A 27,932-nucleotide genomic window follows, 5' to 3' on the forward strand; every position below is an offset into this window, starting at 1 on the left:
GAATACATTCAAACTACAGCAAATATTAAACATTAAACAATATTAAACAGTAAAGAGAGAAGGAAATAAGGGAAAACTAATTTAAAAAAGTAAATAAAAATGTCTTCAAAGCTCTTGCTCATGATCTCTTTATCCAATTCCTATGCAATGTAAATTCCAATAGGATGTACAGGTCATGAGGTCGTCTTTCACCAGGGAACAGGACATGTTCATGTGGAATCACTTTTGCTTTTCCTCAGCTCATTGTGTTAAATGTTATGTGACCCGTCTGATAAGCCGCTGTGGCATTCCTGTGGGGTTACAGAATGTCGGAAAGACCCACGAGAGAGTCACGTGCCCCTGGTGGAATGCATCGAGGGGTTTGATCACCTGGAATATTCACAAACGCATCCAAATTAGAAATAAAATTGTGTGTGTGTGTGTGTGTGTGAGAGTAGATAACGCAATAACCATGTTCTCTTGCTCCTTTTGCGTTATCTACACACACACACACACACACACTATCACATGCCTCGGTTCAAACGTATCCGCATGTCTAATTGGCATTACTATAAAAAAAAATGCTGTGTGTGTGTGTGTGTGTGTGTGTGTGTGTGTGTGTGTGTGTGTGTGTGTGTGTGTGTGTGTGTGTGTGTGTGTGTGTGTGTGTGTGTGTCAGGGCAGATAGAGAGCACATGGCTCAAGATATTGGCAGGAAGTCAGGAATGTGAAGGGGAGAAAAAGAAGCATTCTTGGCTTGGTCAGACTGCAAAGCCTCACATGAGCATTCCAATATAAAAGCTCACCAGATAGGCAGCCTAACTAGTGCTTTTAGGTACCTATCATTAGCATTTTACACCAAAAACACGAGTAATCTAGGATAAATATTAAGTAGTCTCAGTCATGTATTTTTCCATTCAGCTCTGTATAGCAACTGATGCAAACGTCTAATCACTAACTTTAGTGGTAAATTATACTATTTTTTTGTAATTTATCAACAGATCTGAGTGAAATGTTGATGTTCCGAGCTGTTTAGACTCAGTAACGTTGACCCAGGGTGTTTCTGTAGTCCTTGTACAGACTTCATTACATCATACATGGTAGCAAAAGCATCGCTAGGTGCCTTTATTACCTAACAAAAACGTTCCGAAAAAATAAGTGCTTGAAAATCAAGTATATGATTACAATTTTTAAATGTCTAAAATGTGTATTTGTGTGTGTTGGTTAAAATTAACCATATGATTCGTAGCTAGCTTGCTACAGCTAGTCGTTCGGGAGTCATAAACGTTCATTTGGAATATCTGCAGAGCTTTTCAAAAACAAAAAAACTTTTACAACTTAATGAATCCACTGATGCATGAGAATGGTAAAAGCTTAGATACCACATTACCACAGTGTTTGTAGCAATTCATGCTAACGTTGATTGCAGGCTGATTTTAGTAGCTTATTTTTGGTAATTTACCAACATTTCTGAGGCAAATTTTGACATTCTTAACAAATTTATGTTGTTTTTGTTGTCATTTGACCTACATTTTTATCCTTGCTGGTTAAACATTTGAGCTTTAGGTATTACTCTATATGTAATTCTTAAAAAACATTAAAAACAAATGATACCATTAAAAACTAGCAGTATATAAAATGTTCTTGTTTGTTTGTTTGTTTTCATAAGAAGTATCTACAGTATTTTTGTATCTCTTCCAGAGTTGGGGTGGATCCCGATCAAGATCTTCAGCAATGTGGAGATAGCTTTCAGGTCCTTCAAGGGGTAAGGGAAGTCTTAAAATATCTTTAAGGTCAAAAACGTTTTTTTTTCCTTCAGTCTTTCACCGACTCTAAAAGATCAGTTTAGACGAGCTCAGGCCAAAATGAACCGCAAGTGTTTGCAGGGGAGCTGCGCTAGCTTTTACATTTCAAGTACGACTAATACGAGCACACAGTTTTAGGCATAGATCTACCCTGTGAACAAGAACAGGAAACCCTGACCACATCTTCAACATTCTGCACCCATACAAACTCACACACACACACACACACACACACACACACACACACTCTTTATGTAAAACTTTGACATTGCTATTTAAGACTTGAACAGGTTTGCAGATGTCTCTTCTAATATTTTGCCTAGCGTTAAATGTAGACACCATTATGTGTATTTATATAGTTGTAGCTTCCTGACATGCTTGAGTTAATCATGATATATTTCATTCTCTTTAAAACATACAAAGAGACTGGACATGAACTTTAACATGGAAACAATGCACTAGATCAGTAATAATTACATTTTATAAAATTTCACATTGCAGAAGGGGGATTTTGGTTCCAACCCAAGTTCCTGAATGCACTACTAAATAACTTGCATGTGGCTAATCAGAATCTTCTAAATGTACGAGGTGGGATCAAAATGTTTACAAGAAAGTACTTTATTTATCTACGTTTACACACGATCACCTGCACAGCAGTAAACTGCTCGTAGCGTTCCTTCCACTTCTAAAGTGTTCTTGTCAAGGACCTTCTGTGATTCGCGCCGGATCTCCGCAACGGTGTAAAAACGGAAAAACTGGATCTTCATCTTCGGGAAGAAGGCGAAGTCCACAGGAGCCAAATCTGGCGAGTAGGGTGGATGAGTCCGTGTTGGAGCTCGGTGACAGGGTGCGCACATGGTCAGAATAGCACCAGTTGCACTGCTCCTCATCTACACAAGATGATGTCTTATAGCACACTGACTTATTTAGGTCGGTGCTCCCTGTGACTGCGTGTGCAGCCTTGTGCTGCCATCTGCTGGCGTGTTACAAAACCAGTCTCGAAACCTTTTGATATCACCTCGTAATTGCGTCTTTTACTGGAATCTGGAACTTGTAGTATGTAAACCTATTCTGACCTACGACCCACGATTTCCCACAAGAAATGTAACATTAAATAGGTTGAGAAATATTGTTTTAATATCTGTAGCCCAAGTGTGTGTAAACATTTCCCCTCAGCTGAAGGTACACTTAGTACAAACACCAACAATCTCTACTACTTACTTCCTTGCAGAATAAAATGAAACCCAGGTTTGTTCCATTTTTCATATCTGATATCTGAAATTAAAAAGGGAACTTCACCAGCGAGTAGGGAACTGAAGCAACATGGAAACAAATCGATTGTTTGGATTTGTTTTTTTGTTCTTTTTTTCTGTCGTATCTCATTTACGTTTGTCTTGTCTGTGATGTTGAAATGTTTGACTCTGTATCCCACACAAATTGAATAGCTGTGAATGCATTCTGCTTTCTGTAGGAAGGAAGTCTGCAGGAGGGCCAGAGCAAGACCAAGCAGGAGAGCGCCTGGCTCTTCAGACTGTGGTACACTTTCGACCACAAGTATCCTTTCAGCATTGTGGAGTGGAGTAGATCTTTATACACAGTCCACTTCACTTTTTCTTTTGCTTTCAATCTTGGTTTCTTTCGCCTCAGTCAGTTCCGAGGCTTGATTGCTTGTCTGCTGCCACGTATCGAGAGGCATGAGTTCAGCAAGTCAACACAGGATGTATGGGAAGGGGTCAGGGTGAGGATCGCTGTTGGGTGATGTGTGAGGAAGGACAGAGAATGAAAAGGAAGGAATAGATTAAGAGAAGGAAGCCCTGTAAATTAGGCCTTGCCCTTTATCAGCAGACAGTATTTTTTTCTCCATTGAAAATTCCAATGTTCACTGGTGCACAGTAATTAAGTAAATGTAATTTGTCACTGTTGTTGAATGACTTTTTCGTGTTTCTGCACTTTACTGGAGTATCAAATATCTTTTTTACTCACTACATTTAGTGAAATTAGTCGATCCTTTTTATTAACGAGGATAAAAATGTAACTGGTGAAACACGCAGCGAGTCACCAATTAGGATTGCTTGTGTAAAAAATTAATTTCAGAAACCAGGTGTGCCAAAAGAAGTATCGTCTAATTCCCTAACATGTTCAGCTACATTTAGTTTTCTTTAGGAGATTATCAGTTTACAACTTTCTGCCCTAATTTCTTGTTTACATCATTTAAGGTCACTGATGTTTCAGGGCGTTAGTTTGTTCCCAGCTCTTGGTATTGTATGAGGAAGTCTGGTGTGTCAGAGAAGTATGTGAGGGGGGTGCAGGACATGTATGAGGACAGTGTGACAGCAGAGAAGTGTGCAGTAGGAATGACAGACTGGTTTAAGGTGGAGGTTGGAATGCATCAAGGATCGGCTCTGAGCCCTTTCCTGTTAGCAGTGGTGATGGATAGGTTGAAGGACGAGGTCAGACAGGAGTCTTCATGGACTATGATGTTTGCAGATGATATTGTGATTTGTGGTGAGAGTAGAGAGCAGGTGGAGAAGAGCCTGGAGAGGTGGAGGTATGTGCTGGAGAGAAGGGGAATAAAAGTCAGTAGGAGTAAGACAGAGTACATGTGTGTGAATGAGAGGGAGGGCAGTGGAGGGGAGCGGTTGCAGGGAGAAGAGGTGGAGAAGGTGGAGGAGTTCAGGTACCTGGGGTCAACAGTGTAAAGTAATGGAGAGTGTGTTAGAGAAGTGAAGAAAAGAGTGCAGGCAGGGTGGAGTGGGTGGAGAAAAGTGATAGCAGGAGTGATTTGTGATAGAAGAGTATCTGTGAGAATGAAAGGGAAAGTTTATAGGACTGTGGTGAGACCTGAGATGATGACACAGATGAGACAGTGGCATTGAGTAAAAGACAGGAGGTGGAGCTGGAGACAAGGTGAGGGAGGTGAGATTGAGATGGTTTGGACATGTGCAGAGGAGGGAAATGGGGTATATCAGTATGAGAATGTTGAGGATGGAGCTACCAGGAAAAAGAAAAAGAGGAAGATCAAGGAGGAGGTTTATGGATGTGGTGAGGGAAGACATGCAGGTAGTTGGGTGAAAAGAGACAGATGTAGAGGATAAGGGGGGGTATGGAGACGGATGATCCACTGTGAAGACCCCTAATGGGAGAAGCCGAAAGAAGTTGTCGTTGTTGTTGTTCCCAGCTCTGTTTACAACATCTTAATGGTGCTCGGGTCTGGACTTTAAGGTGCTGGACAGAAATCCTTGTAAAAACAAAATAAAATCCCAGTAAAACATGTACTCACTGACAAAGATTTCTCAGGTCCTGTGGCAAAACAAAACCAAGCTTAAATCCTCACACTACCACATCACAGGTCTTATGAGGTATTTGTGCTTACATGCTTTGTTTAGATGTTCCCCATCATGACACTGCATGAGGTCCAAGAATCTTGTTCCAGAAGTCGTGCTTTGTGTTTTTTTTTTTTATTTGTTTTTGTTTTGTTTTACGGAATGTATTTTCATCAGATACCCGTCCTTAAAAGTCATACTTGTTCTGTTTTTTTGATTGTTGTGTCTCGAGCATACACATTTAATGTGAGGCCTATGGATTACATGATGTCGGTTTATTGTTTTATTTATTTTTTTAACATCTCTGATAATTAAACGCTTAACCTTGCATGGGGTTTTCTGGAGATCCCATTCCTGAGGAAGATTAGCAACTGTTTTGAATGCTCCCCAATTTGTACTTTTTCGAGTGTTTGGAAATGGCCTTATAACCCTTCTAAGAATGATGAGCTGAAACACAAACACACTCAAAGTGCACTTGCTGTCTCTTTAAGAATCTGATTTGCGTTCTGCTGTGGGAATTGGAAACAAGTAGCAGGTGTTCAATTTATATGTAGCGTTAATTAAATGTATGTTTTTACTTTCCTCCTGCACATCTGAGACCACAAGCTCCCCAGCTCGTCTACAGATGTTTGTCACAGATGAGCCACGTGTGGGCTTTTGCACAGAGTGATGTGGGACTCCGACATTGTAACACGTGTGTGTGTGTGTGTGTGTGTGTGTGTGTGTGTGTGTGTTTTTTAAGGTGTGACCCTCTGTGGGTTGAGGTTTGGGCTTGTGTGAGTTTTTGTGTACCTAAAACGTTAATGTATTTATTTCCCATTCGTGTGATGTTTGTATTACTTGCTTATTTATTATTCGTTTATTTTTATGAAATTTCTTTTTTATTTGAATCCAAAAATACTTAATTTTCAGTGTTTCATCACGAGAGTATAAACTAGTCCCGTATTAACTACAGGTTATTAGTAAACCTTAATTAAACCGTTTTTTTTAAGTACATGAATGAACCCCAGAGTTCTGAACTGTCACCGATCGATGTTTTTACGGTGGTGCAGAATCTCGATGTGACCCGGACCACATTGACGTCAGTGTCTGTTCGATGCATAAACACCCCCCCACCCCCACCCCTCCCTCATCCCTCTATCAACCACATTTTATAATGTTGCTTCCTATAAACTGAAGGTCTCAACTGAGATGTAGGAGAAAAATACACCTAGTTATAAACTGGGAAAAAAATAATATAATTTGCATAGGCATCTATGATTTCATGTTCTTTTTTCTTTTGGTCAGAAATGTCAAGAGTGATCATGTTCCGAACATGCCTTTGCCTTGTCTTGTAGCCTGGTTCACAGTCCCCCTGAACAGCAATACAGCGCCCCCAGCGCTCCTCTGGAACGCTATTCAAAGCGTTTCATGCAGCTTCTGCGACTCGTGTGAGGAGGAGCTCTCAGTGACAGGGTGCGTTGTCCTCGTGGAGCATCCAGTTTTTTGCCACACCACAGTTCTGGTCAGTGTCCATGATGAAATTGGTGCTCCCTGTGACTGTGCGTGAGCCCTCGTACTGACATCTGTGTTACAAACCCAGTCTGAAAAACTTTTTGCTAACACCTCGTATCCCACACAGATTTGTACGAAGCTCTAATGTAATAGTTATCGTTTACTAATGTAACGCGAGCGCAATTACGTACATTATTTGACCTGCGTGTATGAGCTCTGGATGTACTGTAAGAGGAAACAATAGACATTTCGGGTGTTAAAATAGACATGAAACATGTTCTGTAACTTGTGTTTACTCCTCACTTTTCAAATACAACCATTAGTGAGTTCTCATAGTCATTTTGAGAAGACTTGATTGTGATCAAGGTCAATTAGAAATGGTGCCAGGAGCCTTGTTTTTTACATCCTTAACCCTAATCACAGCTACCTGAAACCCATCCTGACCCACAGTGGACCTCCTCTGACCACCACCTTACCGGCCTGCTGTGGACCCCTGGCACGCTGCCTCACCAGCCCTCAGGCCTACGAGGTATAACACACACACACACACACACACACACACACACACACACACACACACAGATAAAGTTACAGCTAATAGTCAGCTCTGAGCGCTGGATTCGGTTCCAGACCAAGGTGGATGCCAGCGTTGGAGAAATCTTGTTTATTATTTTACGTCTGGTTTTATTTATCTCCAGACATTCGGACCTTGGTCCTTATAATACCTGACTGTCTAAATGTTATCTTAAACACGCTTTAATTTATTTCTAAACCTCGCCATTAGAAATAAATACAAATCTCAACCTCGGATGCAAACGAACTGCATTGTTCTTTTAACAATATCCCAAATCAGGTTCATGAACACGTACATCTCAGCATCATAAAATAGTCCCTATACGTTGATCCCTGTTGAGTGACCCGGTGGTGACGATAGCAAAGAAAACCCCCTGAGACTTCATGCTGAAGAAACCTCTAGAGCAACCAGACGCTCCTTAACCTCAACGTTGCTCTAATTACAGTTCTTTTATTGTTGAGGTTTCGACTGTTCATGCTGTTTTAAATGCAGAATCTGTTCATGGCAACTGGAACCAGTTTAGCAGATTCGTTCATTCCAATTCAAATCCATTTACATGGTTCCACATTCCAACTCTCCACTGTTACCTCATGGATCATCAGTCGTTGGTCAGCTTTAGTAACCTCAATAAATCTAAAACGATAGAAAAAAACCAACAACAATGTAATAGGAGCTTTTAAAAATAAAAATGATGTAAAAATTATAATAAATACATTAAGAAAAAAGAAAATTATGTGAATGATTACAAATTGGATGAACCTTTTGTGAGAATCAAATGATTATGAATGCATGCGAAAAGAGAAATTAGGGGTGCTTATTTATTTATTTTTATTTATTTGTTTGGTTTTATTTTATTGTATTTTTATTAGGTTTTTTATTTTTGTGTTTATTTATTTATTTTTATTTTTATCTTATTTATTAGGTTTGTTTTTTCTATTTATTTGTTTTTTATTTATTTATTTTGGAAACTACACAGTTAAGAATAGAATAGACAGGAGTCACTGTATTATATATAATTTATTAAAATATCACACAGTTCCATAAGCTTACACTATCATGTCTATGATACTGGCCTGATCACAGGGGAGTCTAAAAATATATTAAATATTTATTTATTAATTTTTTTTGGTTTTTTTTATTTTTTTTTTGTGGTTTGTCTGCAACACAACAAGCGAAGCTCATTATTAGCCATGCGATCGCATTTTTAGACTTATCTTTTGAATATCTTTTGATATCTTTTAAAATGATCATGAACCCAAAACCTTCTTTTCAACTACTTCAAAAAATAAAACGTGTAAATGAGGTCACGTGTGGTGTGTCGAGTTCGAGTCTGGAGTTTCTTCATCATTTATTCCTCTCTAAATGTTCTGCTTGATGTTGAACTGATGCTGAACTGTATGTTGGTGATCAGTAGATACACCAAGCGGCGATTAGAACACGTGTAAAACAGAGCGTGCGCTCGACCCTGATTGGTGACTCGCTGCGTGTTTCACCAGTTACGTTTTTATCCTCATTAATAAAAAGGGACGACTGATTTCACTAAATGTAGTCGAGTAAAAAGTGAGAGATTTGACTTTGAAATGTAGTGAAGTTACAGTAAAAATCCTCTCAAATGGAACAGGTACAGAAAGTCACGTTCTAACACGTTCTAACACTCTGTAGGAAAGACAGGCATCGATGAAGGTCAAAGTTAAGCAGCAAGTAAACTAACACTAAGGTTTAATATATAACCTGAACTGGATGGTTGTGTTGTGAATGAACAACCTGAGTGTGTTTTGTCTTGCTGGAAGTTTATATCAAAAACCCAAAGGTTTCTTATTACAGCACTTACTGGAATCCTGGTCCCATCTGGACCAACCTACTCTCCCTCCAGGTTCTGTACACGTCCCATGTCAGGAAAAGGGCTGGAGGAACCATAAGGGTCTCCTTCTCTCCAGCAGGTCATACAGACTGATCAAAACAAGGCCTGCCAGACCCCCTCGAAACTCTCTCACATAACCTCAATCTATACAGGACGTTGTGGTACCACACTACCTCTATCTCCTCTAGTTTGTGCAATATCATCACATTTTCTTGTAACTAACTATAACTGCACTATAGTGTCACTTCCTATTACAGGCCAGTGTGTTGTGTCCTTCATGCTTGGACATATAGCAGTGATCTATACAGCGGTGGACAATAACGAATTCATTACTGTATTTAAGTCACGTTTCCACCTATCTGTACTTTACTGAAGTGTTTCCATTTGGGGAGATTTTTAACTGTAACTTCACTGCATTTCAAAGTCAAATATTTGACTGTTTTTACTGTTTTACTCGACTACATTTAGTGAAATCAGTCGTCTCTTTTTATTAAAGAGGATAAAAACGTAACCGGTGAAACCAATCAGGGTCGAGCGCACGTTCTGTTTTACACGTGTTCTGATTGGTGCTTGGTGTATCTACTGATCGCCAACATACAGTTGAAGCATTAGTTCAACATCAAGCAGAAGATTTAGAGAGGAAGAAATGATGAAGAAACTCCAGACTCGAATTTACCACAACACACGTGACCTCATTTACACGTTTTTATTAAAGTAGTTGAAAAGAAGGTTTCGGGTTCATGATAATTGTAATAGAAATCAATCAGTGTTTGAGTCTTTAATATCATTCTGTTAATAGATCAGTGTGCTGAGAGTCACATTCGAGTCTTTACACATAAACTGAGGTGATTAAAGAGTTTCGTGATAAAAATGATAATATAAACATTATAATAAATCATAGTGATTTGGATACTTAAGTACATTTAAAGGAAAAAACGTTTGTACTTTTACTCAAGAGAACGTTTAAAGGGACATTTTTACTTTTTACCGATCGTATATCTACTTTATCTACATGCTTTGTATTGTCCATAAACTCGTTGGGATGCAGGATATTGATGATGGGTTTATGATTGGGTTTTACTTTTTGCCTGAATGGAAGAAGTCTCCATAAGATGTTGATCAAAGGTGTTCAGAAACCTCAAGAAGAAGTTAGAAGACCGACTGGAGAGGAAAAGGACGTTTATAGCTGTTATAATGGAGATGAGAACCGGAATAACTTGTTCCAAGAACATTGAATTAACTGTAACCCTAAATGGATAAAAAAAAAAGTTCTTTACTCAGTATACGCTGTGGTCATTGGGAAATTCCTGTAAGAGGAATAAACTGTTTTTAGCTCTTCTCTGACTCTGCAGCACCGTTTATTTTTTAGTACTCGGTTCCAGAGTAGGTATAGAAGACGTTGAGTAGATGCCAGGATACTTCTCTCACTGACACTCAGACTGAAGTTTATTGAGAGTTCATCAAACCTCCTGAGAGAAGTGAAAGGAAGAAGGAAGCGTTTCCTGGCGAGTTCTTAAAAAAACAGGCTTTATTCGGATACGTGATGTTTTTTGGGCCGTTATGAAAAAGGTGTTAGAAAAGCCGGAGGGACAAAACGCCACAAATCCCGACTTGGATTCTGGAGAAGATGCTCTCCAGCTTTCTCCACGACACACAAAAGAGGCTTTCAGTCCCGGCACCCCCTGAGCCGTTCACTTCTAATGTCCGAGCCGTGAAAGAACGCAGCCATTCAGCACGCAGTCTGAGGCATTCTGGCAAATTCCACTGTTCCTCTCAATGCTGATACTGTAGCTGCATGGACGCTTGACTGATTATACAAATGTCTCACAGTCTACCATTGTGCTCCTCATACACAATGGGCTGAATGTCTCGTCTCCGGCTCGTGCCCTTCCTTTTATTCAGAGTGGACAAAAGCAAAGTCAATGATTGTCACAGCTCTAAATGTAATGTCACTCTGACAGCGTTGACTTTGAGACAGCGTTTCTCTCTCCAGCACCACACGGATCCGAGCAATCGGGTCTGAGCTCGAATGTGTTATTTATCACAGCTGGAACAGACAGAACACCGTTTCTCTGAACACACAATTCCTGCCTTGTTTTTCATGCAGGCAACAGAAAAACTTGAACGAGCTGCTGGAGATGAACAGGAGTTCGGAGGCTTGTCCTTTTATCAAGAATTATGGCATTTGTATCATTTATGGCATTTAAATGGAGCGGGTGGTGCGGGTAGCATGTGGTGCGGGAGCGGGTTGTGAGGAGGGAGTTGGTGGTACAGGAGTGGGTGGTGAGGGAGTTGGTGGTACAGGAGTGGGTGGTGAGGGAGTGGGTGGTGCAGGAGTGGGTGGTGCAGGAGTGAGTGGTCGTGGAGTGAGTGGTCGTGGAGTGAGTGGTCGTGGAGTGAGTGGTCGTGGGTGGGTGGTCGTGGAGTGGGTGGTCGTGGAGTGGGTGGTCGTGGAGTGGGTGGTGCAGGAGTGGGTGGTGCAGGAGTGGGTGGTCGTGGAGTGGGTGGTACAGGAGTGAGTGGTCGTGGAGCGGGTGGTGCGGAGCGGGTGGTGCGGGAGTGTGCGGTTAGGAAGTTGGTGGTGCGGGAGTGTGGTGCGGGAGCGGGTAGTGCAAGAGAGGTGGTGCAGGAGTGAGTGGTCGTGGAGTGGGTGGTGCGGGAGCGGGTGGTACAGGAGTGGGTGATGCAGGAGTGTGGGTTGAGGCAGTTGGTGGTGCAGGAGTGAGTGGTCGTGGAGTGGGTGGTGCAGGAGTGGGTGATGCGGGAGTGTGGTGAGGCAGTTGGTGGTGCGGGAGTGTGTGGTGCGGGAGTGTGCGGTGAGGGAGTTGGTGGTGCAGGAGTGAGTGGTCGTGGAGTGGTGGTGCGGGAGCAGGTGGTACAGGAGCGGGTGGTGCAGAAGTGAGTGGTCGTGGAGTGGGTGGTGCGGGAGCAGGTGGTACAGGAGCGGGTGGTCGTGGAGTGGGTGGTGCGGGAGCGGGTAGTGCAAGAGTGAGTGGTCGTGGAGTGGGTGGTGCAGGAGTGGGTGGTGCAGGAGTGGGTGGTGCAGGAGTGGGTGGTCGTGGAGTGGGTGGTCGTGGAGTGGGTGGTCGTGGAGTGGGTGGTGCAGGAGTGAGTGGTCGTGGAGTGGGTGGTGCAGGAGTGGGTGGTACAGGAGTGGGTGGTACAGGAGTGGGTGGTGCAGGAGTAAATGGTCGTGGAGTTGGTGGTGCAGGAGTGTGTGGTGCGGGAGCGGGAAGTGTAGGTATTGAACTCTGATCTTACAGTCAGAAGTCCAAATTCTTAACCACAGATCTTCCACTTCCTATAATTACATAACGGCTGTTCGGTTTGGTTTCATTTCTCACTGTATGCAAAATTGTGCTCCTCAAGCCCGAGGTCATTTTGGGTGTAGATCTTTGCTGGATGCTAAATAAACCTTTACCAAATGTCTGTAGAACTTAAATCACCTGCAGAACATCTGACGTTTGTGGACACCTGAGCATAATATTGTGATGTCCTTCTATTCGGAGATCCCATCCCACATCAAGTCCCCATTTACTGTAATAACAACCTCCATTCTTCTGAGAAGATTTGTGCTCCATCAGCCACACGTTTAAAGTATGCAAGTTTATGTTTATACGCAGCGGTGCATCGACATAAAAGTCAACGATGTGACGCATCGATTTAAAAAAGTGTGCTTCGGATACAAGTTGGAATTTGATGCATCGTTTTTAAAATATTTGCATCAGGAAAATGTATTTATTTCTGTATAATTATACAGTAGATGCACAATATTTTATTACCTCTAAACCTTTCTGTTTCTTCAGTAGCTAAACTGAGCCAAAGCACAGATCTGAAGCTCTGCAGAAACGTGTCAAACCAACGAACCTCGTTAGTGCGATTACAGACAGATTCCTTCAGCCGTCTGATCATTACTGTATTTTATTAAACAGTTTTACAATAATTTTTTTCAGCTCTTTATTTATTTATTTGCTTTGGCTGTTGTTTAAAAATTAAACCAAACTGAAACTGTGAATGAAACAGAACCAAATAATTCAGACTGTGGTATTGATTCGGACCCGGCCATGAGACTAATAGTTGTGAAAGCACCCTAAAGCGTTTGTCCTTATGGACTGAATCACATCCTGTACAAAGACTGCATGTGTGTCTGTCTCTCTCTCTCTCTCTCTCTCTCTCTCTCTCTCTCTCTCGCTCTCTCTCTCTCCATCCATCCATCCATCTCTGTATCTCCTTAACAGCTTGAGAATAAATAAATCATCACTAGGTCCTGTGTTGGTGGTTGGTTGGTTAGTTGGTTGGTTGGTTGTTTGTGTGTGTGTGTGTGTGTGTGTGTGTGTGTGTGTGTGTGTGTGTGTGAGAGAGAAAGCGAACCAGCAGTCAACACCTCATCAATCTGCCCCATTGATTTTCCCTGAGGTTGGTGTGTGTGTGGTCCATTCATTCATCATCCTATTGTTCCTTTCTGTTCTTTTGTTTTCTTTGTTTCTTTGAATCATTTGTTTCTGTATTGAACAGAACAGTGAATTGTGGCTGTAGTGATCCTGGTTAGAGACGTTTTCTGATTAGAGACGTTTTCTGGTTAGAGACGTTTTCTGGTTAGAGGTGTTTTCTGGTTAGAGACATTTTCTGGTTAGAGGTGTTTTCTGGTTAGAGACATTTTCTGGTTAGAGGTGTTTTCTGGTTAGAGATGTTTTCTGTGATGTGGATGAAATTCGACAGAATCACTGCTTCTCTTTGTTACTCCGTTCAGAAAGTAGAAAGTAACAGTTCCTCCACAAGCGCTCCGAACCTGCGGCCTTTTTGCAAGCGTCCCTCCACATGTCCTTCCACAGGCGTTCAACTGTTTTATAGAAATGGAAAATAATGTGAGATGTGTGTGTTTTTCTGGATAATGTGTGTGTGTTTGAGAAACACCTGAGCGCTTCATCCCTCCCTTCCGCCGTATCATCTCCCTCTTGTCTCTGTGCTCTACAGAACCATGAGCAGCTCCGGGAGACCGACTCAGACCTCATCCTGACGGACGGAGACCTGTCGCTGACGTACGGAGACACGGCGATCACGGTTAACGGCGCCTCGTCCACGTCCTCAACGTCGGGAACGAAGAGCGGCAAGCGCAACGGCAGCACGTCCGAGGAGGCGCTGGAGAGAGAGCTGGACTCGCGTGAGCAGGAGCTCCTGAGCCGGGGAACGAGGCTGGTCTTCCCCATGGAGGATCATGCCTGAGACGCTTCCCCCGAGTCTCTTACTCGCTCTATCTCCATGCCTGGGGACACATCATTCCATCCTGTCCTCCTGCGCTGCTTTAGAGTCCTCAGGCTCAGGAGAAAGAGAGAGAGTAAGAGGGAGAAGATCTCGTGTGTTTACCGAACTGCAGAAGACACAGAACTTTGGCGATACTGTGATCCGACATGTTTTTTCTTTGGTTTTTTTACGGAACGATGCAAGTAACTTTGAGGAACTTCAGGAACGCTGGAGGATTCATTGCTTTTGATTGGCTGTAGGGGGAATTTTTTTTGTCAGCCATCGCCCACACGAGCAGCTCTGAATTAGGAAACCTAAGTATAGACATGATGTCCTTCTGCCTCACAAGCCAAGTGTAGCTCTTTAGATCTCCCCCACCCCCCCACCCACACACACACACACACACACACACACACAAATATCTTTAGAATAATTAAAAGTCTTTCTGCTTTCATTTCACACCTCACTGCCCTTTAAGATGTTCTATATCATCTATTTTGCAGCTCCACACCCTGATGTTCCTCCACCCTCTGATCTCATGGTGAAGATCAGGGGTGCCAAAAGTTTTGAGAAAATAGTATTTTGGTAAGAGCGTCGCGAGGTCCATCATGGCATGAATGGAGTGAATGCTGACATTCGCAACAGCGTTAACAACTAAACCATCTAGCGAATGAAACTGAATATTTAGTTCACCATCATGGTCTCCTCTACCACTAACCACTGCTCCCGCTAACTACCGCTAACTACCGCTAACTCGGGTTAGATACACCTCTGTGACGAGTTGCAATAAATCATGCGAAATAAAAACGTTTTCGAAAAATGATTTCAAATGATTCACATTAAATATCCTTCAATTCACAAACTAGTGTAGAAATCGTGACTTACTAGCAAATATATGAAATTATTACTAATCAAAACTTGCTAGTTAATTTATGGAAATCGATTACAAATCGTAACCTGCTAACTAATGAATGAAAAATCATTACAGATCATAACCTGCTAGCTGATGTATGGAAATTCAGGACAAATCATAACCTGCTAGCTTTTACAAAAAATCAGTACAGATTTGAACTTAATAGCTAAGTCATGCTGGCTAATGTGTGGATTTCATTACAGATGGTAACTTGATAGTTAATTTCTATAAACTAATTTACAAAATCGGACAATTTGATAACTTGAGAAGTTATGAATATTCAAGTAAATTTAACATCTAATTTACAAAACTTTAAATGCTCGTTCAAATTTAAGCTAGCTAGTGAACTAAACAGCTAAATTGCAAAACATAACTAGCTTATTTACCAAACTTAAAGTTAACTCCTTTAGTTTGGAGCAAAATTATACATTTTAGAAACTTCATTTACACTTAATGACATTATTGACATGAAAACACATTTAACTACCTAGTTAATTTAGTGAGCTGATTTGTTTAACAAACCTTTTTTAGCTAATTTACAAAACTCCCCCAGCTAGCTAAAGGAAAATTCATAACGGAAAATGAAACTAGTTATTATAAGAATTGTTAATATAACAAGCTTGATTACAGAAATCAGCTAGCTGATCTACAGATGATTACAATTTAAAGATGTGTTCATATTTATTTTAAAATTGAAGGTCAACTCTAAAAGTGTCAGCTTTAGGTCAATATTTCAGAAAAAAAAATTTAGGGCTAGCGGATTTGCTAAACTTTTAACATTAAAAAACTAGCAATAGCTCAATATTTGGCTATATTAATAAACTAATTTATAACGCACAACCTGCTAGCTATAAAAACTAAAAGCTGTTCAGGTTAACATGCTAATTTACAAAGAATATCTAGCTGCAAATGTCACTCGCTAATCTATCAAACGTACAGTTGACATACTTTTTCTAGCCCTGATGGTGAACTGTGAAAAAAAACTTAAATAAATAAATAAAAAAATTAGCAAAGAGTGTGTTAGTAAACCCCGATTTTAATGATAGCTAGCGGATTTAATGGACTTCTTTAGCGTCAATGGAAAGTCCAGTAAAATACGCTATATGGCCAAAAGTATGTGGACACCTGACTGTAAGATTTGTATGGGCTTTATTTTATTTTATTTTTTTTTCCATCCCACATTTACTCCCCATTTACTGTTCGTATAACTTCAGTACCTTTGTGTCACGCTGAAACTGGTTTGTGCCTCCAAGTCTGTGGTAGCGAAAGGTCAGGTGTCCCAATACTTTTGGCCCTATACGTTGAGTTCTGGGTGAAAATGACGACATAAGAAGCCGAAAGTGTTTTATTACATTATGTACTTTAGTAAAGAGTACAGTGAGTCAGTATGTTCTATTCCTGTATGGGCGAATCCATCCATCCATCCATCCATCCATCCATCCATCTATCTATCAATCCATCCTTCAATCCATCCAGCACATCTGCTGCAGTATTCGTTTTTCTCATTCTCTCCACTTTCGCTCTTCAGTGTTTACGTGTCACTCCTGCGTCAACCCCACGTCACGTTTACACGCGATCCGATTTCACCCAGATGCGAACGTGAAATGCGTACACAGCTGTGACTCCACCCCCTTTCACGGTCTCATCTAAGTTGGTGTCTCCTGAGCGTTTTTTTTTTTTTATTTATTTATGTATTTTTTTAAACATGTGACTCGAGAAGGCTTAGCCGCAAGAGATCTGCACAGCTGCATATCGGTTAACATCTGCGTCAGAATTCCAATCCGTATCGGAATACCCGAGTCTCTGAATACTGCGGTCGTTTATATCCATATTGTCCACGGGGCTCGTAAAACAAGAGCCCACTGTGTGCTCAATCCTCGACATAAATTCACAAAGATGTTTGTTTGCTACTGGTGTCACAATCATTCCACTTCATCTGCGTCCTAACAGTTACCCCGCTCCCACCACCCCCACCACCCCTGAGGGTAGCTGTTAAATTTAAAGATATTATAATTAGGGATCGCAACTAAAAAATGGAGCAAATGTACAAAGAAACCTCACCCTGAGAGAGAATTTGATGAGCCAAATGAACAAACTACGCTATAAAACTATAGCTAGCTAATTATAATAAGATAAGAAAAACAACCAGCGAGCTAATTAAAAAAATAAATAAAAAATCTTCAGTTAATTTATTACTTCTACATATTAAACTATAAAACAAAAAAGTTCTTGTGCTTTTTTTTTTCGCTTCCCATTCCACATTTAGTTCCCATCTTAGAAGATGTTCCACCAGATTTTTGTGGAAGATTTGTAAAGATTTATTCAGACACAAGGGTGTTAAAGTCGGGTCATGATGTAGGTGAGGTGAGAAGGTTACTGGGGTGCAGTCAGTGTGAAACATTCATTCAGAATGTGTTCAATTGGGTTGGAGCTTTATAGCAGGAGATCTTCCACTCCAACTCGTGTAAAGTAGATCTTCACGGAGCTGGATTTTTGTCATGAGGGAACAGGTTTCGGTTTCCGAGTCGAAGTGAATCAGTTGGTGTCCGAATAATTTTGAGCGCTAATTCTTGTTAGCATTGTAATTCAGCAAAAAAAAAAATGTATCAAACGAAATGACGAGATCGAGTGCAAAATACAAAAATGACAGAAAACTAAAAAATAGTTTCGATTTTAATAAATATATATTTATTACTCCACAATTGTGCAAATGTTTAAAACCTTTTTTACACTAAAACTCAATATTGAATTATCACACACATTGTGTTGTTTTTTTGTTTGTTTTTTTCATTGTCATTGTACATTTATCAAAAATGTGTTTCATCCACATCCTCTGGTTTCCTTCCATCATTCCAGATTTTCCATTAGGTTTACAGTGTGTGTGTGTGTGTGTGTGTGTGTGTGTGTGTGTGTGTGTGTGTGTGTGTGTGTGTGTGTGTGTGTGTGTGTGTGTGTGTGTGTGTACACATGTTTGTGGTGGACCAGCGTCTCATCCATGGTCTCATTTCCACCTCACCCCCAGTAAACTAGGGATCTACCCCTAAAGAATTCCCCCTCTAAGAGTTAGTTACCTCTGAGAATCACTCAGAGCGCCGTTAGCCAATCACGTGCGTTCCTCAGAGTGCGTTCCCCAACCTGGCTCCTGCTTCATGCTCCTCATCACCTTCTGGAAAGGATGGAGGAGATCTGCAAGGTGGTGATGAAATTGTAGAGAAAATGGAGGTTTATAGACTGGGTTCCATAAACCGACCACTGTTTTGAGCAAAGATCTCATCATCTCATGTCATCGCAAGGATTTTAACCCAGTTCAGAGCGAGCTTTGGGTTTTTTTCCCATGTTTTCTTTAAAAAAAAATTAATAATAATAATAAATGAGCCTCCTGAGTCGTGACCTCATGACCTTCTTATATTATCTTGGACAATCTCAGAGCTGAGAGGAAACTGTGATAACGTCCTCATCACGTGAAACACGTCTCGTTTGACCTCTGGGCGATGGACGTGGATCCAGATGTGACTTAGAGACTCAGAACGACTTCCTGTTTTGTGTTGTTTTTTTTGTTTTTTTGTACATACGTCTAGATTTGTCCTTTCGCTCCCTCGCTCTCTCCTGCATGTGTCCGTCCCTCCCTCCAGATATACTCCGTAACGAGGGACACCATGTCGAATGTGTTTGACGTATCTTATATACACCGCATCTGCGCTTATAACCCCTTATAACGTGTAAGAATGCACTCGAGCCTGTCTGACTACAAGAAAAAAACGTGTATGCATTAAATACAACTGTACAACATTTCAAATCATGTATATCAATGTATTGGACGCAGATGGTTTACAGTAGATAAATATAAAAAATATTAAAAATACGAGGGATTCGCTTCGTTTACCGAATAAAGACAGAGACGACGTTTACTACAAAAAAAACTCTTTATTTACAAAAGAAATCATAAATATGCATTTGTTCTTCATTCACAGAGACAGTTCTTGTTATTATTATTATTTTTATGGTATAATACTGTCGATTTAATAACCACCCGATAACATTTATCTGCAGAGCAGCATTCATAAGGCTTTATAACAACTCACAACTCCTCCATAATGCAAGGTTCATCACACACGATGTGGGAAAATGAAGAGTAGCATTGAGATGCGAATCTCCAGAACATCTTCCCAGAAGAATGGAGATTATTATACAACAAATGGAGACTATTTTACGGTAAGGAGTCTACAAACGTGCCTGTACAGCATATGAACATCTATAACCCATGTAGTCATTACACTGTCATAACACAGTTATGAATCTTTTCTTGAGTATTTTATTTTATAATTTGTCGTAACTTTTTTTATAAATATCTTAGATTGGCTCGTGACAGAGCCGTACATATGTTACATGTCTTCTTATAACAGCTTTATGAGCACCTATTGACCAGTTTACGATGCTGCCATAACATGACAGGGCTCATTTATATTTTTATTGTTTATGAATAGTTTATAAAAACCTTCTGAATGAAATGTTTTCGTAATTCTATTCTTTTAGAGTTTATAAACACACATGAACGTTATGACGGAGCTACGGATGTTCTCTCCAGCGCTCGGTCGCTCTGAATCATATATTTTTGCTTATACCATTTTTACGGACTCCTATGTCCAGGTCATGACGGCACGATGCTTATTTTCTTTAACCCTTAGATACGTTTTATATGCAAGTTTCATATGTCTGCTTATAACCCTCTTTATGAACACCTGCACTATGTCCATGACATAATTCCTCTGTGATGAATTTGATATTTTCTTAAGCAAGATTTCTTGCCCCCAGGTTAAGACCGAGCTACTACATGCATTCTTCTGTCATACTTGTCATTTCATGTTTTTATGGATGCCTATAACACTGTTATGACAGAGTTATCTATGTAGTATATTATATGCTACATTTATTTATTTATATATATATATATATATATATATATATATATATATATATATATATATATATATAAAATATGGACCAGCAGACTCGTCATGACATGCTAATAAGCCACATAAAGGTCTATGTAAGTGTGTGTCACAGTAAGACCAGGAGGTTTCACTTGACATAAGAAACCTTATGTAGCCTTATGAACACAGCTTCTATAGTGTTAACTACAATTTTTGAACATTTGACCAACTTAATGAATATAACTTCTGCTCAGAGACTCTACTGGTCCTGATCACAATGCGCCGCGGTGCACCCGATTAGACCCCACTGTGGTGCGTTATTAAGTGTTTATAATCACCTCTGATCAGGAAGTTTCAGGAAAAAAAAATGGTGTTCGGCAAACTTTTGGTTCCTTGTGTATGTAAAAGATAAAGTGTGACAGTGAAACAACATTTCAGTTTTCAAATCGGATGGGAAACACACACACACACACACACACAAACAATGTCCTGTATCTGATATCCAAAATAGGCAACGTTCCATACGCACACACACGGCCAGCTCGCTCGTCTCTTCCAGGCGTCTCGGCCTCTCTGTCAGAGTTAGTGTTTAATCTCCTCCAGGTTATAATCAGTGTCCCGTGAAGCCTCGGGGTCCGACTCGGACTCTGCGTCTGATCTCAGACTCAGACTGGTCCTTGTATTAATCCTGCTCGGATCAGTGACGGACGTCTTTTCTGGATTCTTCTGTCCTCACACTGAAGCTTCACTTCACCCTGTTGTCCTCTGTAACAGATCCCATTCCTCATTTTAGGCTCCTGCAACACACACACACACACACACACACACACACATTTATTTATTGCCTATTAGCTCATATAATGACTCCTTGAGACAATCCTGCTTCGCCGCCATGTACAATCCGAACCGAGACACAATGCCAGTATAATGACATGTAAATATACAGACTCCACTCTTCTCACGTGTGAGGACGAGCTCAGTGACGTGGTGCGCACGTGGTCAGAATACAACCAGTTTGAACAGTAGAACACTGATTTATGAAGGTCTGTGCTCCCTGTGACTGTGCGTGCAGCTTGTGCTGCCATCTGCTGGCGTGTTACAAGTCTTAAACTTTTTGATACCGCCTTGTAAAGTGTAACTTATTGTTGTGACACACCATATGGCCTAAAAGTATTTGGACACCAGACTTTTCCAGCCGTATGTGGTTCTTTCTCAAACTTTGGAGGCACACAGTCGAACCGGATGTCCTTGGATACATTTGGTAGCATTACATTTTCCAATAACAACAAGAATCTGGCTCCATGAATATCTGCTTTCCATGGGTTGGAGTGGAAGATCACAACCCTATTGAATGCCTCCTCACCTTCTCACCAACGATAGAACAAAAAGGAATAATGTTCACTGATAAAAACAAACGTACAGCAATAAGTTTGTAAAATAGAAGCTGGTGCTGTCTGATGTTTTAGACTCCACTGTGTTTTTGGTGTCTCTCTGACACGCTGTGCCAGATATCTTGAAGGTTACTGGGTCACTTATTAGTCACGGTTCAGTCATTTATTATTATTAGAACACGTTGTTGGCGTTTGCAAAACAAAACTCACTGAATGGATCAATTTCTATATCGATTTTATGACATTTTATATACGACTCTTTAAATGTAGATCCAGCTGCTCCAGATCTCACACAGAAAAAGTAGTGCCAGATCACATTCAATCCCCATTCACTATTATAATAAAACTCCATTCTTCTAGGAAGATGTTCCACTTGATTTTGTGGAGATTCATTAAGCTACAATGGTGTTATTAAAGTCAGGTACGGATGTAGGTGAGAAGCTGAGGAGGCCTCGCTGAGTCAGCGTTCATATTCATCCCAAAGGTCTTCAGTAGGGCTGGAGCTTTATAGCAGGAGATCTACTACAACTCCTGTAAACCAGAGCTTTTCTCTGTTCAGATTCAGGACGTTACTGAGCAAGTCAAGAACTTTGAGGACGGATTTACTGGAATTTATATCAACAGCTACAATACCGCAGGTTGCATTGATCTCTACAACAATGAAGGAACTGTAATGAATGGACATTCTGTGATGAGGATGGGTTCCTCTCAAGGTTCCTTCTTCATGACATCTCAGGGAGTTTTTTCTTGCCACAGTCGCCACTGAGTCACTCATTAGAGATAAACTTACATTTATTTATAAGGAACAAACTTATATGCACTTATACCTTGTTGAATACAACTTTATAACCTCTTAAACTCTCTGAAGCTGCTATGAGACAATGTGCATTGTTAATCCGGGTTTGGGTTGAAACATTTGTGAAGTAGAAACGTGAGGGTTATGTAGGTTAAACCACATGCACAACCTCATGAGAAACTGAGCGTTCCAACGCTCTCAATTCACACCAGAACTTCCAGCCAATCACAGTCCACTATTCCGAACCTCAAAGAACATCTCATTTGAATGTTTGAAGCTTCTTTTATTTTTGCAGAAACGTGAAAGGTCGCATTTCATTCTTTCTTTCTTTAAAAAAAAAGCGTCAAATTGCTCCTGTATTGTTTCCACGAGAATAAATTCTGTATCCCAGAGCGAAATCCTGTCAGGCTGCTTTCAAACCGACCGCAGGAGAAACATCATTCACTAATAAAGCAACGTCACACAACACGGTGCCTTTTATGTGGTTGAGGAAAAATAGATTGTATCGGATTACGTTTGCGTGCGCTTACGTTCGAGCGAAAACTTTTGTTCAGTTTCTTCTATAAATACAGAGCACACCGAGGCCAGGAGCCTTCCCACACTCGGGGGTGGGCAGTTTGCGTGTAATCAGACAAGAAACGTCTGGTTTGTGTCCCAGTGGTGAGAAACTTCAGGAACGTCTCAGTGGAGCTCAGGTCATGGTGATAAAGGACAGGTGTCCAGTTTTATACAGAATCGATACAGTTTACGACACCTACATAAGAACTAGTGATGGGAAGATCGGATCGTTTTAGTGACTCGGTTCTTTGAATCTCTTTTATTAAAATACACGTTTTTGGAGACATTTCATTCCTTTGATCAGAAAATAAAACAAAAGGTTATATTTTCAATAAGCAGGTCCTCAACATGTCTACATACACCAACTCTGACTTTACTTCCAGTAATCATAATATGACCAAATGATGATAAACAGAATGTGTAGCTTCACTTCTCGTATCTTCTCGCCCGTGTCATGAGTTCTTTTGTCATGTGACTCCCATAAAGAATCAGGATTCGGACTAAAAAACCTGCTCTATTGCATTGGGAAGCGTTTATGGGAGTCACATGACTAGAAATGTCGAGAGGTAAAACTTCTCAATTCTGTTTCCTGTACATAACCTACAGAGATTTTGCTCATGCTCTGCTCACTCGTTGAGACGACTCGTTCTTCTGAGTCACATTCAAGACTCATTTAAAATGAACGACTCATCACTAATAAGAACTTTATAATTGTTGAACCTACACTGTTTGGACAGAGGTTTCACTGTTACTGTCCCACACTGTTACGGTCCCTCACTGTCATTGTCTTACACTGTTACTGTCTCACACTGTTACTGTCCTACACTTTTACTGTCCCTCACTGTCACTGTCTTACACTGTTACTGTCCCACTCTGTTACTGTCCCACACTGTTACTGCCTCACACTGTTACTGCCTTACACTGTTACTGTCCCTCACTGTTACTGTCCCACTCTGTTACTGTCCCACTCTGTTACTGTCCCACTCTGTTACTGCCTCACACTGTTACTGTCCCACACTGTTACTGTCCCACACTGTCACTGTCTCACACTGTTACTGTCCCTCACTGTTACTGTCCCACTCTGTTACTGTCTCACACTGTTACTGTCCCACTCTGTTACTGTCCCACACGGTCACAGTCTTACACTGTTACTGTCCCACTCTGTTACTGTCTCACACTGTTACTGTCCCACACTGTTACTGTCTCACACTGTCACTGTCTTACACTGTTACTGTCCCACTCTTTTACTGTCTCACACTGTTACTGTCCTACACTTTTACTGTCCCTCACTGTCACTGTCTTACACTGTTACTGTCCCACTCTGTTACTGTCCCACACTGTTACTGCCTCACACTGTTACTGCCTTACACTGTTACTGTCCCTCACTGTTACTGCTCCACTCTGTTACTGTCCCACTCTGTTACTGCCTCACACTGTTACTGTCCCACACTGTTACTGTCCCACACTGTTACTGTCCCACACTGTCACTGTCTCACACTGTTACTGTCCCTCACTGTTACTGTCTCACACTGTTACTGTCCCACTCTGTTACTGTCCCACACGGTCACAGTCTTACACTGTTACTGTCCCACTCTGTTACTGTCTCACACTGTTACTGTCTCACACTGTCACTGTCTTACACTGTTACTGTCCCACTCTTTTACTGTCTCACACTGTTACTGTCCCACACTTTTAGTGTCCCTCACTGTCTTACACTGTTACTGTCCCACACTTTTACTGTCCCACACTGTCACTGTATTACACTGTTACTGTCCCACTCTGTCACTGTCCCTCACTGTTACTGCCTCACACTGTTACTGCCTCACACTGTTAATGTTCCACACTGTCACTGTCTTACACTGTTACTGTCCCACACTGTAACTGTCCCACACTGTTACTGTCCCTCACTGTTACTGTCCCACACTGTTACTGTCCCTCTCTGTTACTGTCCCTCTCTGTTACTGTCTCACACTGTTACTGTCCCTCAATATTACTGTCTCACACTGTTACTGTCTCACACTTTAACTGTCTCTCACTGTTATTATTGTGGTTTCAGGTTTGTTTTATGTTTGAGAAACTGTTTCATTACACTTTCTTTTTTCCTTTTTTTGTGTCTAAGTTCAGAATTTTGAAGGAACCTTCTTCAGTGATTTGTTAAATAGTTCAGTAATTATACGTAATAATTATCACAATATAAATGCATTTTCAATACACTTAGCCTGTGAACATCCTGTTACCATAGTGACAGCGGTAATGAAAGCGCTTTAGCTTTACCACTGACTCTCACCTGTTCCCACCTGGGAAACTGTTGTTTTTTTTTTTTTTTTGGTCGCTTCTCGAGCAGCGAAAGGCGTCTCACGTATGTGTCACTTTTCACAGCTGGGGTAATGGCTCAACACTTTCTCAATGCAACTACGTGCAGATGTTAACGACACAGCTGGGCCCATTTCCTCACCCTTATTACATACTTGCTGGATTACGTCGATATAAACATGACTTCGGTGCTTTGTTTAGATTATTTTAGTTATTCGTTTGTCTATAGAACTGTGGTGTGAGTTCTTTCTAGATACAGTTTTTGGATAAAACTGCATGAAACGAAGTGGAAAAACAAAAGGATCCAGTTATATATAAGTGTGTGTTGTGTAGGAAAAAAGTTGCATTATGTTCTGATCGCATGTGATTATGGTGATAAGCGCAGCCACAAGTGGAAAGAAACCTGACTGCTGCTTTCGCACGTCGACGTTAAAATACCCCCCCAAAGTTTTTTTTCCACCAGTCTCCAGAAACTTTCTGACATTATAAAATACAATGGTGCTTTGTGACGCCGATGTCTTTAAACGTCTTACAGACACAGGATATGTGCTCATTTATTACATGCCTCAGTTCCTCTTACTTTTTTCCCACACCTTGAGATGGGTTTGCCTCTCGCTGTCACCCCGGGGACTTCTCTCTCTCTCTCTCTCTCTCTCTTTCTCTCTCTTTCTCTCTCTCTCTCTCTCTCTCTCTCTCTCTCTCTCTCTCTCTCTCTCTCTCTCTTTCTCTCTCTCTCTCTCTCTCTCTCTCTCACTTGCTCTCTCTCTTTCTCTCTCTCTCACTCACTCTTTTTGCTCTCTCTCTTTCTCTCTCACTCACTCACTCTCTCTCTCTCTCTCTCTCTCTTTCTTTTTGTGTGTCTAGTTTTCATGCTCTCTCACTCTCTTCGTCTCTTTCTTTGACTGTGTGAATCTCTCTCTCTCTCTCTCTCTCTCTCTCTCTCTCTCTCTCTCTCTCCCAGGTAGCTATAAATGAATAAGAAGAACGTATAAAGGGGTAAAAAGTCTACATGCGTGTACAGGACACCTTCAGATCATCACACCACTGAATCATTGAGAACATTATTAGGATTATAATGAAGCTCTCCTACTGTAGTTCTGCTCCAGGTTCCTCTTCTCGTACCCCAGGTGTCGCATCACCTGGCTGCAGTAAGCCTCCACCTGGCCCACCTGCTCTACGCTCAGCCTCTCTCTCCAGGCGAAGATGGCTTCCTTGGCGTCCCTGGCTGAGATCAGAAAGGGCCGGTCGGAGGAGTATCCCTGTCCTCGGGTCATGTTCAAAACGAACTTCTCCAGCTCAGGAGACAAGCTCAGGTTGGAGAAGCGGTACAGTCTGTGCAGTTCGCTGATGGGATGAAGCACCAGGTCCTCGTACCTGATCTGCAGGTAGTTGCGCTTGAGCCACGGAGGTGCTGCGTTCACCAGGAGCATGTCGCTGAGCCAGTTGTCGCAGATGAGCTCCAAGGCCCCCGAGACGTAGCTCTCGGCACGGTTTACCCTGTTCCCCGGCGACAGCAGCCGCTTGTACTTGTCGCTCTGCTTCTTGCTCCGGAGAACCTGGATGCTCTCGCGCACTAGAGCCAGCTTGGACTTCAGCCTGGAGTTATGGACGGCCCGGGGATCCCTGAAGAGCTGGACGATCTGCAAATTGATCGTAGGATCTCGCACCAGGGGCACCAGCACGCCCAGGTCTAGCACTCTGACGTCTTTGATGACCACCACAGGATACTTCTTGCACTCCTTCTCCAGCTCTCGGATGTCTCTGGGCGCGCACTTGGCGCACACGTCTCCTTGGACGAGTCCCACCTGGTGCTTCTTGTACGCCGCGCACAGAGGCTGCGAGCAGATCACCTTGTTCGTCTTCCAGCCGAAGATGAACGAAGTACTGATGTTGGTGGTCCCGGCGTACAGCCTGAGCACGGAGAAGTCGCAGCGGAACAGGGAGTTCATCATGTCACGCACTGCGCCCTGGAGACTCCCCGCGTCCCCCGGGTACAGCGCCTGCCACATGTTCCACATCGGCTCGTACAGGTAGAACACATCCGGGTGCTGGTTGAAAAGCTCTCCGAGGAACGACGAGCCCGTCCTCCAGGTCGCGTGGAGATAGATGTGCGTCTTGGTGCGGTTCCGGGTTCCTTCGCTCTCCTCCGCTGGGTCGCTGGAGTTCCACAGCGCCATGCTGCTCTCCAGGTCCGGACACCGCTGCTGCCGCTGCCGCTGCTCCTGGGCTCCATGGCGCACCTGAGCGGACCTACTGCTGTGGTCCAACACGTAGGGGATGAGGAGCAAGATCACGGAATAGCCGAGGATTAAGAGGATATACTTCTTCTGCAGCCGCCGCTTCATTTCCTCTGCGAACCACAGATCTGTATGTCCTCTCTCTCCTCCTCTCCCTCTTTCTCCTTTCCTCTCCTTTCCTCTCCTCTTCTCTTCTCTTCTCTTCTTTGGCTTCAGCAAGTCTCCACGAACCTTCTCTGCCCCAGCAGGAGCGACTCAAGGCGTGGAAATGTCTACAAACCACGCCCACAAATAATGACGTCACCATGGTAAACTCCGCTTCACGATAAACCACGCCCCTTTTGTCGGAAAAATATATCATAATTATATAATTGTTCTTGAATTATTATATAACTGATTCTATATTCATTTAAAATATATTTAATATATTAATTTATTAAGTATAATTTAATATTTAGTATGTGAATATAATAATAATAATAATAATAATAATAATAATATTTATTAATAATAATA

General features: G+C 41.7%; 2 protein-coding genes across 2 annotated transcripts in view; one reads left to right on the forward strand and one right to left on the reverse strand.

Moving 5' to 3' along the window:
• Nucleotides 1-15,100, forward strand: part of slc9a7 (solute carrier family 9 member 7) — a 52,242-nt gene extending 37,142 nt beyond the window's left edge. Inside the window, exons 13-16 of the mRNA XM_046853651.1 lie at nt 1,681-1,744; nt 3,256-3,338; nt 7,025-7,130; nt 14,011-15,100. Coding sequence (XP_046709607.1) covers nt 1,681-1,744; nt 3,256-3,338; nt 7,025-7,130; nt 14,011-14,259 — 502 coding nt within the window. The 3' untranslated portion in view covers nt 14,260-15,100. The remainder of the gene's footprint in view (nt 1-1,680; nt 1,745-3,255; nt 3,339-7,024; nt 7,131-14,010) is intronic.
• A 2,971-nt stretch (nt 15,101-18,071) lies between these two features.
• Nucleotides 18,072-27,764, reverse strand: chst7 (carbohydrate (N-acetylglucosamine 6-O) sulfotransferase 7). The gene is made up of 2 exons (XM_046853666.1): nt 26,270-27,764; nt 18,072-20,918 (listed from the first exon to the last, which is right to left on the reverse strand). Exons 1-2 carry the CDS (start codon nt 27,522-27,524, stop codon nt 20,911-20,913), a joined length of 1,263 nt encoding a protein of 420 aa, XP_046709622.1. The 5' UTR covers nt 27,525-27,764; the 3' UTR covers nt 18,072-20,910.
• Between the last annotated feature and the right edge of the window lie 168 nt (nt 27,765-27,932).

This window comes from Silurus meridionalis, chromosome 1 (genome assembly GCF_014805685.1).
Source record: "Silurus meridionalis isolate SWU-2019-XX chromosome 1, ASM1480568v1, whole genome shotgun sequence".
NCBI lineage: Eukaryota > Metazoa > Chordata > Actinopteri > Siluriformes > Siluridae > Silurus > Silurus meridionalis.